This window comes from Elaeis guineensis, chromosome 10 (genome assembly GCF_000442705.2).
Source record: "Elaeis guineensis isolate ETL-2024a chromosome 10, EG11, whole genome shotgun sequence".
NCBI classification, from domain to species: Eukaryota; Viridiplantae; Streptophyta; class Magnoliopsida; order Arecales; family Arecaceae; genus Elaeis; species Elaeis guineensis.
In genome coordinates, this window is record NC_026002.2 from 78061874 (window position 1) to 78077630 (window position 15757).

General features: G+C 52.2%; 1 protein-coding gene across 1 annotated transcript; it reads left to right on the forward strand.

Moving 5' to 3' along the window:
- Positions 1–206: 206 nt before the first annotated feature.
- On the forward strand, positions 207–842 carry LOC140852227 (uncharacterized). The gene has a single exon (XM_073245200.1). It carries the CDS (start codon positions 207–209, stop codon positions 840–842), a length of 636 nt encoding a protein of 211 aa, XP_073101301.1.
- The last annotated feature ends 14915 nt before the right edge of the window (positions 843–15757 follow it).

Below are 15757 nucleotides of genomic sequence, written 5' to 3' on the forward strand. Positions count from 1 at the left end.
CCTTACCATCGAAGATCAAATTATTTCTAGAAAGTCAAATTTGGTAGACAATGTAGACCAGCCTGCCCCTACAAGTGGAGGTCATCCTGTCAACAATATTTCGATGGATCATATCCAAAAAAGACACCAGCCAATGGTCTCCGATCGTGTCCTAAGGTTGACCGCCTGTCCTCCTCCAAATCAGCTTGGCTCTTGGACAGCACAGGATGGCGTGCTCAATCGACTCACCACCTCGGCCATCCATCAAGGCTCAAGCATTAGCTGATTTCATCCTGCAATGCACCACCCTAGAAGAGGAGCAGAATACTGAGGAAGCAGCTTCAATGACTGATGAATGTTGGGTTCTTCATGTGGATGGTTCATCAAACACCATGGGTTCGGGAGCTGGGTTGATCTTAATAAGCCCAAATGGAGTAGTCGCAGAACACGTCTTGCGCTTCGAGTTTCCTACCTCCAATAATGAAGCCGAGTATGAAGTGCTGGTGAGCGGGCTGAGAATGACGAAAGATTTGAAAGTTCGGCACCTCAAGATTCACAGTGACTCACAGCTTATCGTAGGCCAAGTTCAGGAAGAGTATGAGGCTCGAGAGCCAAACATGATAAAGTATTTACAGAAAGTCAAAGACTTTGCCTCTAACTTCACCACCATGAACATCCAACAAATATCAAGGGTGGAGAATGTGCGGGCCGATCTCCTTTCAAAACTTGCAATGATAGGTGTGGCCAACCTAAAAAGAAGCTCATACCTTGAAACATTTAAGAAGCCAAGCATTGAAGAGCCTGCTCTGATGCAAACAAATCCTGAGCCAAGTTGGATAGATCCTATTTTACACTATTTATAGGATGGAGTGCTACCTACCAATCGAGATGAAGCCAAGAAGATGAGACACCTCGCACCTCAATACATCATGTATGATGGGAGGCTGTACAAAAGATCTTTCACTCTACCCCTACTTCGGTGTCTTCGTCCTTCAAAAGCTGAATATGCCCTATGAAAAGTTCACGAGGAGATCTACGACAATCACTTGGGGGCAAAGCCCTTGCTCTTAAAATCTTGTGATTGGGGTACTTTTGGCTAACCATACAGAAAGATGCTGTTGACCTAATGAATAAGTGCGACTAATGCTAGAGGACTTCAAACATTCAGTGCCAACCTTCAACTCCTTTAGCTCCGATCACGACCCCTTGGCCCTTCACTCAATGGGAAATGGATATTCTCGGGCCTTTCCCAATGGCAGTGGCGTAGAAAAAATTTTTGCTCATTGCCATCAATTATTTCACCAAGTGGGTAGAGGCGGAAGCACTGGCAACTATCACTTCGGCCAAGGTTTGTGACTTTATGTGGAAGTCAATCATCTGTCGATTCGACTTGTCACGAGCAATTATTATCAACAACGAACGACAGTTCGACAATCCAAAGTTCAAGGGGTTCTGTAATGGACTGGGCATCAACCATAGGCTGACCTCAATAGCTCATCCTCAGAGAAACGACGAAGTCGAAGTGATGAACAGGACTTTATTGTAAGGGCTAAAGCTTGTCTGGGGTAGGCCAAGGGACTATAGGTTGAAGAGTTATATCATATGCTATGGACATATCACACAACCTAGCGGCTTGTAATAAGAGAAACCCTCTTTAAACTGGCTTTCAGAATTAAAGCTATTATACCACTTGAGATTGGCTTACTGACCCTATGGGTGGAAGAATTTGAAGCGGATAATAATTCATTTGGACTGAGAGTGAATTTAGATTTGCTGGAGGAAACTCAGAAATAAGCACCGATTCGAATGACCAACTATCAACAGAGGGTAGCTCGGTACTACAACTCTCGAGTTAAAGAAAAATCTTTCTTGATGGGACAACTAGTTCTTCATCGAGTTGAGATTTTTCACTCGACAGAATGATCGAAACTTACACTGAATTGGGAAGGCCCCTACTGCATTGCTGAAATAGTCTGATCAGAAATTTATCAACTTTGCCAACTGGACGGAACTCCAATCCCCAAGACTTGGAATGCCAACAACTTACGTATCTACCACCTTGAATTATAATTTTTATTATTAATCAAATAATAAAGTATTTCTTTTATTAAACTTTGTGTTCTTTCAAAAAATACATGATCCTCGGCTACAGTCGAGGAGCAAAATGTGTTCTCCATGCGATTTTTCAAAACACGCAATCCTTGACTATGATCGAGGAGCAGAATGTATTCTCCAAAACATGCGATCCTTAGATACGGTCAAGAAACAGAATGTATTCTCCATATGGTTCTTCAAAACATGCGATCCTCGACTATGATCGAGGAACTGAACGTGTTCTCCATATGATTTTTCAAAACATGCGATCCTCAGCAATGACCGAGGAGTTAAACATTCTCTTTGCGATTCTTCAAAATATGTGATCCTCGGCTACGATCGAGGAGAAGAACGTGCCCTCACATGAACTTCGAAATCACTACATCAATGCACGATCCTCGAGCATGGTCGAAGATCGAACGCCCTAAAGTCTGATCTTTTATCTATCGAGATATAATAGTTGTCCTATTTAGAAGTAATTTCTGTTCTTCATTGCCTAGAAAGTAACCTAAAGACCGAATACCGACCTCAACAGCTTGCAGGAAAAGAGAATCTTCATTGAAGGAAAATTTTTATAGCTTTGGTTAGATTTGATACAAAATGTCCCGACAAATGTCAAGGTCTACAAAATGGGCCAACCTATGTTCAAGCTCGGACATACCCGAGCTTGCATATAAAAAAGAAAAAAAAAAGAAAGCTTAAGCCCCCTCAGGGGCATGTGGCTCGTCGGCTTCAGCATGATCGGAGAGGATGATGACGATCGGAGGCAGAACCGATGCTGCATTCTCGACCACCTGATCTTCTTGTGCTAGGTCGAAAATCTCCTGGACATGCAGACTCTCATCCTTAACTTCATCGATCCCCTCCTCCTTGCCATCTGACTCTAGGAGGTTGAGGTTGAAATCAGGGGCAGCCTTTTTGATCTTCTCCTTGAGGTCAGCTGCCCCCTGCATGTACAAGGCCATGTCGAACTCCGCCTTAATGTTCTGAAACTCAATCGAAGATTTGAAGGCTTCAATCACAGCAACCTTGATGGCCTCCAGCTTTTCTTCATACTTCTTCTTCTTAACCGACAGTCGAGCTTCAAATTCAGTCTGAGCTTTGGACAGCTCAGACCCTAGTCACTTCAATTCCTCCTTCAACAACCTAGCCTCACCCCCGGCATTCAACTTCATGAGCTCGACGTCATCCACCCTTCTGGTGGCCTATCTGGCCTTCTCCTCAGCCTCCCTAGAAATATGTCGAGCCTCGCGCATCACCTCCACAAAGTGGTCAACATGGTGGGCGAGCTAAAAATAAATAAATAAATAAGTAATATATATATATATGTATGTATATATATAAGATCAGTATCAAATGAAAAGATCAGTGACAACCAAAGAATATAGAAAGGTCATCATGTACCTGAAGTATGCAATCATACGAGTCCTGAACTCAGAATGCACTGCCCTCAGCATTGAAGGCTTCGACATCGACCGACAGAAGGATCGATCGAAGAAGAGACTGCATAGCTCAGTAGTCACCAACACCCTTCTGAGTGTCTTGTTCAACCTCTGAGGGGACTCCCATCGGAGGAGAGATTTCGATCGGATCATCGAACGACCGTGAGGACATACACACTGAGATTCAGGGTTTGCCTAAACTACGTTGAGTCGAGGAAACAGAAGGTCGAGGGTCAGGTCCCCTCGGTGCAACTGACTGGAGTGGCACCATTGCCTTGGTAGGCATCGAAGACTCCCTTCTTGGAGTACTGCTCAATCTCGAGGAGCCCCCAACAGCAGGCTGAGCAGGAACGGCCTCAGTATAGCCTCATTTCAGAGTCGAGACGGTTTTCACCTTCTTCCTCTTCACGGCCTGACAAAGAGCTTCAATGTCATTGGGGTTCATTGCTGCATAAAGGATGAGGTTAGTCAAAAAAAAGGGAAAGAGACATCGAACTAAAGTATTATTAACAGGACACTTACTCTTAGGGTCGGTTGAACTCAACCCGACCTTGAATAAATTCTTCTGGATAAAGAGCTTGGTCAACCGAAGGGGAGTATGACTGAGGATCTGCTTCAATACCTCCTCCTCAATATTTGACAAAATTGGAGTTCTGACCACCGACCTATAAGGTCTATCCCACGACGTATTAAAGTCCCAGAGTTGCTCGGTTGAGACAAAAAAGCACTCCTTCCAACTATATATCGAGGAAGGAGCACCTCGAAAGAGATGGCGTCCTCTCCAAAGAGAGACGTACCACCACCCAACCTCCATAGAATGCTCCTTTAATGTGAAGCAAGCACGAAGAAGACGGGAGGTCGGTTCGACCCTGAGGAGAAAGAAGTGAGCAAAGAAGCCTATAATTGGGTGCCATGAGTTTGACGCAATGCTATAGAAATTTATTCTATATAATTTAAGAAATTTCACTATGAGATAGTAGAAGGACAATCGTACGCCAGCTTTTAAGGATTCCTCATACAAGCTAGCCCGACCCTGATGAGGAAGAGCTATTCTTTCGTTAGAAACGGCGACCTCTAGCTGAAACTCAGCTGAAATTTGGTATTTTAACCTAATGACCTCCAAGTCCTCGAGAGTGAGGACAGAGTTTACTCTAAATGGACTGAAGTCTAGAACTTTGGATCTACCCGAAGAACAAGCAACATCAGTTTGAGGATCTGCACTCCTAACGGCATCACCCGAGCTCCATGACTCAGGCTCCACACTCCTAATGCTGCCACTCGAGCTCCAGGTGGTGGAGGATGACCTAACCTCACCCATGGTAAAGAAGGGACTGACCTAAAGATGAGGCAACCAAGCAATCATGGGGAGATGATCAGAAATAGCTTGGCTTTACCCGAGCAATTGGGTAGAATCGTCAAGTGCCAGAGTTCTCCCCTCTGAACAGTAGAAACAATAAAAATGAAGTTACCCTGGCCCTATTTATAGAAATCCAAGATGATTCCAATCTATCATCGATTTACCTTCCCCGATTGATGTTTGAAACATGGCTCCCATGGATCCAAGCAACCAATAGCCCAGATTTGAAGATGATTCACTTCAAAGCATCGATCTTTGACATGTGTCAGTATGAGACAACTCGACTGGGTCAGCCTTGACCTCGGATTAGTACTCTCTTCGGTCGATCTATAAGTAGCTCGGCCTCGAGAGTGGGGGGCATCTATTGTAGACCTATATCTCGATCTCGACTGAGCAAACCTCTTGTCGAGCAATGGGAAGTGGATGACCTAACATGGATGCAAATGCGACAAGAGGTAGAAGACCTCATTAGCAACAAATCTCATCTCTTCAGTCTTGGACAATCTATTTTAGGTCATCCTAGGCCGACCAATCCCTATAACTAGAGATCGATGTCCACTCATCTCCATGACCTCAATTTTGGATGACTTGACATAGCTTGCACTCGACCGACCTATGCCAATTAACAAGAAGACAAGTATGAGCTCCATACGCTCTGGTACCTCACCCATGATGACATACCATAGGTTAGCTCCAATGACCTATTATGGATCGGCTCCGACGACCCATCTTAGATCGATGGTGACTGAGCTATTTCTTTCATCAACTGATCCATCCTTCCTTCAAATTGGGAAAGTCCAGATAGATTAGAACTCCTCCAAGGTTGAGTCTCCCATAAAAAAAATTCTTCTCTGAATCAATTAAGGCTCCGAGACAGATGCGACTTAAACTCCTCCCCTATAAATTAAGGCTTCAGGACCTTTCCAAGATATGCAATCAATCGACTCCTCACTCTCCCCTCTCATTGTTCTCCATCTTCTGACTTGAGCATCGGAGGGTCTACACTAGAGAACACCCTCCGGTGTGAATTTGTTTTGCAGGTGTTGGTGCAAAAATCTGCTTGCGCCGGAGAAGCTGGAGTTGGGGAAGCCGCGGTCGCCGCCGGGACCTGCAAAGGAAGTCTAAATCGGAGGTGGGGTTGCTCCGGCAAGACCCTCCGACGCTCAAGTCAGTTCTCTGCCTCAACAAGAATGGAGTGCTCGAACGGAGAATTTAGCAGAGTTTTGAGATAAAAAATGAGCTTATAGAATAACGTATCTGGGTCCTCCTTTTTATAGGCGGGGGAGGTAATGGATCGATGGCGATGTTTGTAACCGCCAGGTAGTGGGCCACCCACAGTCAAGAAGAATTTACTGCGAAGAGTAGTGGAGCGGAGTTGTGGCTATCGCCATAGCTTGCCACGTGGAATCTGTTACAGGCAGTGGAGTCACGCGGCGCCCGCCGCAGGGAGTGGAGCAGAATCATGGCCGTTGATACAGCCTGTCAGAGAATAATGGAGTCGCGTAGGGTCTGCCGCAATGAGTGGAGCAGAATCATGGCCGTTGATACAGCCTGTCAGAGAATAATGGAGTCGCGTAGGGTCTGCCGCAATGAGTGGGGCAGAATCATGGCCGTTGATACAGCCTGGAAATGTAGATCCATCGGTCGAAGCTCGACAGTGGCCGGGGCTGGTGACGAAGTTCGGCTCCCGTAGGAGTCCGGACGAAGTCTGTCTTGCAGCCGTAGTGGTTGAGGATGAAGCCCGGCTCTCGTAGGAGTCCGGGCGGAGTCTTCTTGCAATTTAAAGTTAAAGGCAGAGTCCGGCTCCCGTAGGAGTCCGGACAAGGCTTACCAGCGGTTGATGTTGAGGATGGAGCCCGACTCCCGTAGGAGTTCGGGCGGAGTCTACCTGTAGTCGATGTCGTTGGCGGAATTCGGCTCCCGTAGGAGTCCGGACAAAGTCTGTCTGCAGCCGTTGGAGTCGAGGATGAAGCCCGGCTCCCGTAGGAGTCCGGGCGGAGTCTTCCTGCAATTTAAAGTTAAAGGCAGAGTCCGGCTCCCGTAGGAGTCCAGACAAGGCTTACCAGCGGTTGATGTTGAGGACGGAGCCCGACTCCCATAGGAGTTCGGGCGGAGTCTACCTGTAGTCGATGTCGTTGGTGGAATCCGGCTCCCGTAGGAGTCCGGACAAAGTCTGTCTGCAGCCGTTGGAGTCGAGGATGAAGCCCGGCTCCCGTAGGAGTCCGGGCGGAGTCTTCCTGCAATTTAAAGTTAAAGGCAGAGTCCGGCTCCCGTAGGAGTCCGGACAAGGCTTACCAGCGGTTGAAGTTGAGGACGGAGCCCAGCTCCTGTAGGAGTTCGGGCGGAGTCTACCTGTAGTCGATGTCGTTGGCGGAGTCCGGCTCCCGTAGGAGTCCGGACAAAGTCTGTCTGCAGCCGTTGGAGTCGAGGATGAAGCCCGGCTCCTGTAGGAGTCCGGACGGAGTCTTCCTGTAATTTAAAGTTAAAGGCGGAGTCCGGCTCCCGTAGGAGTCCGGACAAGGCTTACCAGCGGTTGACGCTGAGGACGGAGCCCGGCTCCTGTAGGAGTCCGGGTGGAGCTGTCCTGTAGTCGATGTCGGCGGCGGAGCCCGGCTCCCGTAGGAGTCCGGGTGGAGTCTGCTTTGCAGTCTTTGGAGTCGAGGACGAAGCTCGGCTCCCGTAGGAGTCCGGGCGAAGTTTTCCTGCAGTCAAGGTTAAAGGCGAAGTCCGGCTCCCGTAGGAGTCCGGACGGGGCTTACTAGCAGTTGACGCTGAGGACGGAGCCCGGCTCCCGTAGGAGTCCGGGTGGAGCTGTCCTGTAGTCGATGTCGGCGGCGAAGCCCGGCTCCCGTAGGAGTCCGGGCGGAGTCTGCTTGCGGCTGAAGTTGTTGGAGTTCTTGGTGACGGAGCCTGGCTCCCGTAGGAGCCCGGGCAAAGTTGTCGTGTAGTCGATTCCACTGAGGACTTCGACTATGGGCATTTTATACCCAACACCAGTCCCCCTACTTTCGAGTTTGAATTTCAAATGAAGAAAGTACAGAGAGAGAGAGATGGGCACAGCCGAAACCGTCCCTTCGAATCCTGCGCACTGCCGCCTCCATATATTTTGGCATTAAATGTGCGCGTGCCGAAATCTTTTTGAATTGGAGCGGTACGAAGGGACGCTTCGAAATTCCCGTAGGTACACTGGTCTAGGTACGGCGCAATTATGATCCTACCAACCGTCAGCCGCTTTTAGCCGTCTGTCAGGGGGAGTGGGACACATGTCGGATGCGGACTGGCCTGGGGGATTCGCGATCATTATGGCGTCGGATCCCAGGGTCTATTTAAACTCATCCTCCCACCTTTAGGTGTCCTACTTCATTCTTGAGTTCTTGCTAGTGTCTGTCTTCTTTTCGAGAGCCCTGCTTCAGTGAGCGTATTCTCGAGCCGTAGGCGCCTCCCGTTTTTCGTCCTTCAGGTCCCTTAGAGTAATATAGGTTAGTGCCAACCTTCCTCTCACCGCCTAGGGGCTTCTTTTCTCGTCATTACTTTTGTGCATCCCTCCGAGTTAGTCTTCGGCCTCTCGTTCCCCTTTCGGTCCGTCTTTTTAGGGTCCTTTAGATCCCCCCTTCAAAACTACTCAAAATGTCCTCTGGCTCTTCTGCTCCCAGCAGTTCCGAGAGTTCTTCTGCTTCAAACCCCCAGGTCCCTGTCTCTGTGGACGAACCCGCGTCTGGGGCTGGGCTTCGTCCGGTTTTCGCACCGGGCGTTATTCCATGTTCCTCGACTTCGAAGGAACTCCTTCTGATACGGGTTCAGTATGGGGTTCCTCCGGAGTACGACCTGGAGCTACCTGGCCCCTCTGACCGGGCCAGCACTCTCCCTCCCGATCGCTTTTGTTTGTATCAGGAAGCGTTCCGTGCCGGACTCCGGCTTCCGCTTCCTTCCTTTCCTAATCTTCTGAGGGAGCAGCTTCTTTTCAACATCGGCCTGAGCCCCCAGGATCCAGCGAGTATTCATCTTATCTTTTCTTTTCTTGCCTTTCTCCTCTTCTTCTCTTTACCTCTTTTTCCTTCCCCCTCTCTTCTTTTTCTTTCTTTCTCTCTTTTTTTTTTTTTTTTTTGACTCTTGATTGATCGGTGTTGCTTCTTTTTCTTCTTTCTTCTCTTTCTCTTTTTTTTTTTTTTTTTTTTTAGGAATGGACGCCGAAGCGACGCGGATGCTCGCCAGGGGCATGAGAGCTCAGAAGAGAAAGGGCGCGGCGGCCTCTGGATCGGCGAAGAGGGCCAGGGCGGAGGAGACGAGCTTGGCTGCGCCCGTCCAGGCGGCCCCGGCCATCGACATTCCCTCAGATGCCGAGCCAGTGGCTCCCCGGGCCTCCCCGAGGAGCCCGCCGACTGGGGCCCCCGCTCTGGGGGTTCACTCCACGGAGGCGCCCGCCGCGGGGAGGAGGAGGAAATCGGTGGCTCGCAGGGCGAGTAGCCACCGAGCTGCTGTAGATGAATCCGTCTACTCCGAGGAGGGATCGGAGAATCCCTTCAACGACAGAGACTTGATCAGGCGGTTGATCGACGGCTGCATCCTGTCCGACGTCGTGGGGAGGATCGACCGCGCCGATCCTGAGCAGCGGGCTTGGGACTCTTTGGGGTCCTTCCTCGAGGTAAACAGATCTTTATTTATACGGTCACTCGGCCTCTGTCGTAATTCTCTATCCGTCCTTGCAGATTGGGCACCAGCTCTTCGCCTACATCGAGGCGGTGAGCCGCATGAGGAGGGACATCCTCCAGGCGGAGGAACGCTGCCAAGCCGAGGTTGCCCGCCTCCAAGCGAAGTTGGCTGAAGTAGCCGCCCTCCAGGAGGCCCTGAAAAGAGAGAAGCAAGCCCGGGAGGAGGAGAGGCAGATCTTGGAGGAGTCGGCGAGGAAGGCGGAGGCCGAGGTCGCCCATTTGGTCGAGCAAACTCCGGTCCTGGTCTCGGAGGCCAGGGCCCTTGCAGTGGAGGAATTCAAGGCCTCCACGGAGATGAGGAACCTGAATATCCAGTTCGGCCAGGAGGCGTTCACCAAGGGGTTCGAGCTCTGCCAAGAAAAGGTGGCCAGCAAATTCCCCGAGCTCGACCTCGGCTTCCTTGAGGAGTCCAAAGACGAGGCCGGCCCCTCGTCTGCCGCCACTACGGTCGCACCCCCCACGCCGGGTTCTCCACCTCCCACCCTTGAGGTCTGAGACCTCTGATCTTGTGCCCTTATTTTGTCGCAATATTTTCTTTCTGTTTGTCTTCACAATTATTTAATCAATAAAGTCGAATTTCTTATTGTGGATGGCTTCTCCTTCCCCCTCCTCCTTCTTTCTGCTTTTCTCCTTGCAATGAGTCGTTCCCTGATGCTTTTGCCTTCCGATGGCAGTGCCCTGCAGAAGCACTCCCCTTGCCCCTGGGGGTCCCGCTGAAATCGACAATCCAGCGGTTGAAAAAGGAGGTCCTTCACCTGACGAAGAAGTTGAAGAAGACGGAAGGCGAACTCCGCAAATCGAGAGAAGGCCATTCTGAAGCCGCCGCTGAGGCCATCCACTTTCGGAGTCTCCATGTGAAGGCGATCATGGATTACAGCCGGAGGAAGGAGAACTTCGCAAAGGAACTCGAGGAGTGCAAGAAGAGCACCAGCGACCGTATTTGGGCTCAAGAAGCCAGGATCAGCGCCCTTAAGGTGGAACTGTCAGCTGTGAAGAGGAAGATCGGCCAGCTGGAAGGAAATTCATCCCGGCTCTTGGCCCGGGTTGATGATGAACAGAAGTGGTCGCAGAAAGTCTCCGACCTTCAGAAGCAGCTCCAAGACGCCGAGATGAGCCACGACGTGCAGCGGGCCAGCTGGCGCCGGCAGGTGGAAGAGTATAAAGGGAGATTCCGGACGGCGACCGACGAAGTCGTTCGTCTCCAGAGACAGCTGGCTAACAGGATGCAGCTTACTTCCGCCCAAGATTCTGAAGAGCTCCAAGCCCTGAGAGGCACTGTTGAAGGGATTTCTGTCTCCCTCGGGGAGAAGACAGCTGAGCTGCAACAAGTGAAGATCCAACTGGCGCTTGAGCGGCGGGCCGTCGCAGACGCAGAGGTGGAGTCCGAAGTTTTGAGGAAGAGGCGTCGAGAAGCGGAGGCTGAGAGCCAGCAACTTCGTCGGGCGCTCCAGGATGCGCTGCGGAAGAGGAAAGAGCTAGAAGGAGAAATAGAGAATCTGAGGCAGTCCTAGTTGAGGGACGGAATAGATAACTCTAGGTCGGAGGGAGCAAGGCCTCCTTAGTGCTCTTTTTGCCTTTCTGTCTTATCATGTAGTTACTTCCTTTTTGTCGTTTTGCCCTCCTTTCCTTGGCCTTCCTGGCTTTGTAGTGTGTATATCGAAAATGGAATAAAAAGGGCATTTTGTGTTACCTCGTCTGCGCGCTGCACTAATATTGCTGTCTGCCGAACCTTTCTTGCCATCTGTCTTGCCTGATGTTGACATCATTGGGAGGGGGCTTTTTCCTTTCATCTGATCTTGTTAGCTGGCCAGGTTTCGCCACCATTAACCCTTGCTGCAGAAGTCGTGGATGGAGTCCGACTCTCGTAGGAGTCCGGCTGAAGTCTTCCTTGCGGGCGGAACCCGGCTCTCGTAGGAGTCCGGGTGAAGTCTTCCTCACGGGCGGAACCCGGCTCCTGTAGGAGTCTGGGTGAAGTCTTCCTCGCGGGCGGAACCCGACTTCCGTAGGAGTCCGGGTGAAGTCTTTCTCGCGGGTGGAACCCGGCTCCCGTAGGAGTCCGGGTGAAGTTTTCCTTGCGGGCGGAACCCGGCTCCCGTAGGAGTCCGGGTGAAGTCTTCCTCGCGGGCGGAACCCGGCTCCCGTAGGAGTCTGGGTGAAGTCATCCTCGCGGGCGGAACCCGGCTCCCGTAGGAGTCTGGGTGAAGTCTTCCTTGCGGGCGGAACCCGGCTCCCGTAGGAGCCCGGGTGAAGTCTTCCTCACGGGCGGAACCAGGCTCCCGTAGGAGTCCGAGTGAAGTTTTCCTTGCGGGCGGAACCCGACTCCCGTAGGAGTCCGGGTGAAGTCTTCCTCACGGGCGGAACCTGACTCCCGTAGGAGTCCGGGTGAAGTCTTTCTCGCGGGCGGAACCCGGCTCCCGTAGGAGTCCGGGTGAAGTCTTCCTCGCGGGCGGAACCCGGCTCCCGTAGGAGTCCGAGTGAAGTCTTCCTTTGCGTCGTGAACAGAACCTGGCTCCCGTAGGAGTCCGGACCTTCCATTTTGCTCGAGCCGGTGTGAGGTTCTCCCCTCGTTACCAGCCTGGCTGTGGGGGTGCGTTAGGGCACTGTAAGGCCTCTCCTCCCATCCGATCTAAAAGAACCGGGCCTTCGACTTTGCTCATGTCAGGACGAGGTTCTCCTCCTGTTCCTGACATGGCTGTGGGGGCACATTAGGACGTTGTAAGGCCTCTCCCCCCATCCGGTCTAAAAGAACCGGGCCTTTGACTTTGCTCATGTCAGGATGAGGTTCTCCTCCTGTTTCTGACATGGCTGTGGGGGCACATTAGGGCGTTGTAAGGCCTCTCCCCCCATCCAGTCTAAAAGAATCGGACCTTTGACTTTGCTCATGTCAGGACGAGGTTCTCCTCCTGTTCCTGACATGGCTGTGGGGGCACATTAGGGCGTTGTAAGGCCTCTCCCCCCATCCGGTCTAAAAGAACCGGGCCTTTGACTTTGCTCATGTCAGGACGAGGTTCTCCTCCTGTTCCTGACATGGCTTTATTTTTGGAGGGATCATATCCAGTCATAATAAATTCACGCCAGGTGGGAAGGGCACGTTAGGTAGAAAGGAAAGTAGATTCCAGGTGAAATCGTAAGTGATACATTTACAGTTTTTTCGCTCCTCCTTGAGGCCCTCCGGTGATGGAGTCGATGGTCCCGATGGGAGGCCAGTCCTCGGATTGCTCCTCCCTTCTCTGCGGTTCAGGCTGTGGGAGGGCTCTTGACCGGTCTCCTCTACCCTCAAGCCTGCGGTGGATGAATCTGTCGAGTCGACCTCGCCGAATGAGCTCCTCGATCTCATCCTGGAGCTGGATGTATTCCTCTGTGTCGTGGCCGTGGTCGCGGTGGTAGAGGCAGAACTTGTTGGGGTTGCACTTCCCGGGGTGTGTGCGCATCCTCTCCGACCTAGGGAGCTGCTCCCTGACCTCCATTAATACCTGGGCCTTCGAGGCGTTGAGGGGGGCGTAGTTGCGAAATCTCCCTAGTGGGGAGCCCCGCCGAACCCCGCGGTCTGGGCTTCTCTGCCTGCGTGCCCGGGGTGGAGTATGGGCGCGCTTATGTCCAGGAGGAGATCGAAAACGCGGTCGGGCTTCCTTTGGCCTTTTCTCAACTGCGGGCTTACTCGAATCTCCCGCTTGCCGCTCCCTTGCTGTCTCTTCGTCCTTCATTTTGAAGGCTTCTTCCGCTCAGGCGTATCCTTCAGCCCGAGCCAGTAAATCGGCGAAATTCCTGGGGTACTTCTTCTCCAGGGAGAACAAAAGATCATTCTTCTGAAGGCCATCTTTCAGGACGGCCATGGCAACTGATTGGTCCAAGTTTCGGACCTCCAACGCCGTGATGTTAAAGCGGTTGACGTAGGCCCGTATGGACTCTCCTTCCCTCTGCTTGATGTTGATGAGGGACTCCGAACCCTTCCGGGGGCACCGGCTGCTGACAAAATGGGCCACAAATTGGTGGCTCATTTGATCGAAGAAAAAGATGGTACCCGACTTCAAAGCCGAGTACCAGTTCCTCGCTGCTCCCTTCAAAGTAGATGGGAAAGCCTGGCATAAGATGGCGTCAGGAGCGCCGTGAAGCAGCATCATCGTCCGGAAGGCCTCCAGATGATCAACCGGGTCTGAAGTCCCGTCGTAGCTTTCGAACTGGGGAAGCTTGAAGTTTGGCGGGATCGGTTCCTGCATGATCATTTGAGAGAAAGGAGGGTCAGTACAAATATCCTCACCATGAGCGAGGGGCGCGTGGCGGAGTTTTTCAATCCGTCGGTTCATCTCCTGGAGCCTCCGGTCCAGAAAATTCTCTCGATTTCGAGTCTCGAGGGTCCTCTGGCAGAGCGGGGGCAGGGATCTTCCAGGGGTGGAGTCATGGTCCGATTGAGGGCTCTCTACTCTTGGATTTATTTTCCCGGGAAGGACGGGGCGGCTGGCCCAGGTGGCCCGCCCTGCCGCCGAGTTCTGACATTCCGGAGATGCCCTTTTCGGGTGCGCCGACGCCTGCGGTTGCTGCTGCTGCATTGCTTGCACAGCTTCGATGAGGCCTCTGACCTGCTATGCCAGCAAGTCAAATTGCTCCGCACCGACCGCCGCCACCGGAGGAGGAGGAGGAGGCTGGGAAACAGGAGGGGAGGCCGGAGCCTGAGATTTGGCCGCGAAGGCCGTGGACCGTCGTGTGGATGCCTTGCGCGGAGGCATCGAGCGTGGATCTCACGGGGGAAAATTAAGAGTGGGTGTCGGAGAGACGATCGGAGGCGGCTCCGTTGAACACTCCTTTAAGAACAAGGGTACTGCGAGGGTTCACGTCCTTCTTCTAGCGCCAATCCTGTTGGTGCAAAAATCTGCTTGCGCCGGAGAAGCTGGAGTTGGGGAAGCCGCGGTCACCGTCGGGACCTGCAAAGGAAGTCTAAACCGGAGGTGGGGTTGCTCCGGCAAGACCCTCCGACGCTCAAGTCAGTTCTCTGCCTCAACAAGAATGGAGTGCTCGAACGGAGAATTTAGCAGAGTTTTGAGATAAAAAATGAGCTTATAGAATAACGTATCTGGGTCCCCCCTTTTATAGGCGGGGGAGGTAATGGATCGATGGCGATGTTTGTAACCGTCAGGTAGTGGGCCGCCCACAGTCAAGAGAAATTTACTGCGAAGAGTAGTGGAGCAGAGTCGTGGCTATCGTCGTAGCTCACCACGTGAAATCTGTTACAGGCAGTGGAGTCACACGGCGCCCGCCGCAGGGAGTGGAGCAGAATCATGGCCGTTGATACAGCCTGTCAGAGAATAATGGAGTCGCGTAGGGTCTGCCGCAATGAGTGGAGCAGAATCATGGCCGTTGATACAGCCTGTCAGAGAATAATGGAGTCGCGTAGGGTCTGCCGCAATGAGTGGGGCAGAATCATGACCGTTGATACAGCCTGGAAATGTAGATCCGTCGGTCGAAGCTCGGCAGTGGCCGGGGCTGGTGACGGAGTTCGGGTCCCGTAGGAGTCCGGACGAAGTCTGTCTTGCAGTCGTAGGGGTCGAGGATGAAGCCCGGCTCTCGTAGGAGTCCGGGCGGAGTCTTCCTGCAATTTAAAGTTAAAGGCGGAGTCCGGCTCCCGTAGGAGTCCGGACAAGGCTTACCAGCGGTTGATGTTGAGGACGGAGCCCGACTCCCGTAGGAGTTTGGGCGGAGTCTACCTGTAGTCGATGTCGTTGGCGGAATCCGACTCCCGTAGGAGTCCGGACAAAGTCTGTCTGCAGCCGTTGGAGTCGAGGATGAAGCCCGACTCCCGTAGGAGTCCGGGTGGAGTCTTCTTGCAATTTAAAGTTAAAGGCGGAGTCCGGCTCCCGTAGGAGTCCGGACAAGGCTTACCAGCGGTTGATGTTGAGGATGGAGCCCGACTCCCGTAGGAGTTCGGACAAAGTCTGTCTGCAGCCGTTGGAGTCGAGGATGAAGCCCGACTCCCGTAGGAGTCCGGGTGGAGTCTTCTTGCAATTTAAAGTTAAAGGCGGAGTCCGGCTCCCGTAGGAGTCCGGACAAGGCTTACCAGCGGTTGATGTTGAGGATGGAGCCCGACTCCCGTAGGAGTTCGGGCGGAGTCTACCTGTAGTCGATGTCGTTGGCGGAATCCGGCTCCCGTAGGAGTCCGGACAAAGTCTGTCTGCAGCCGTTGG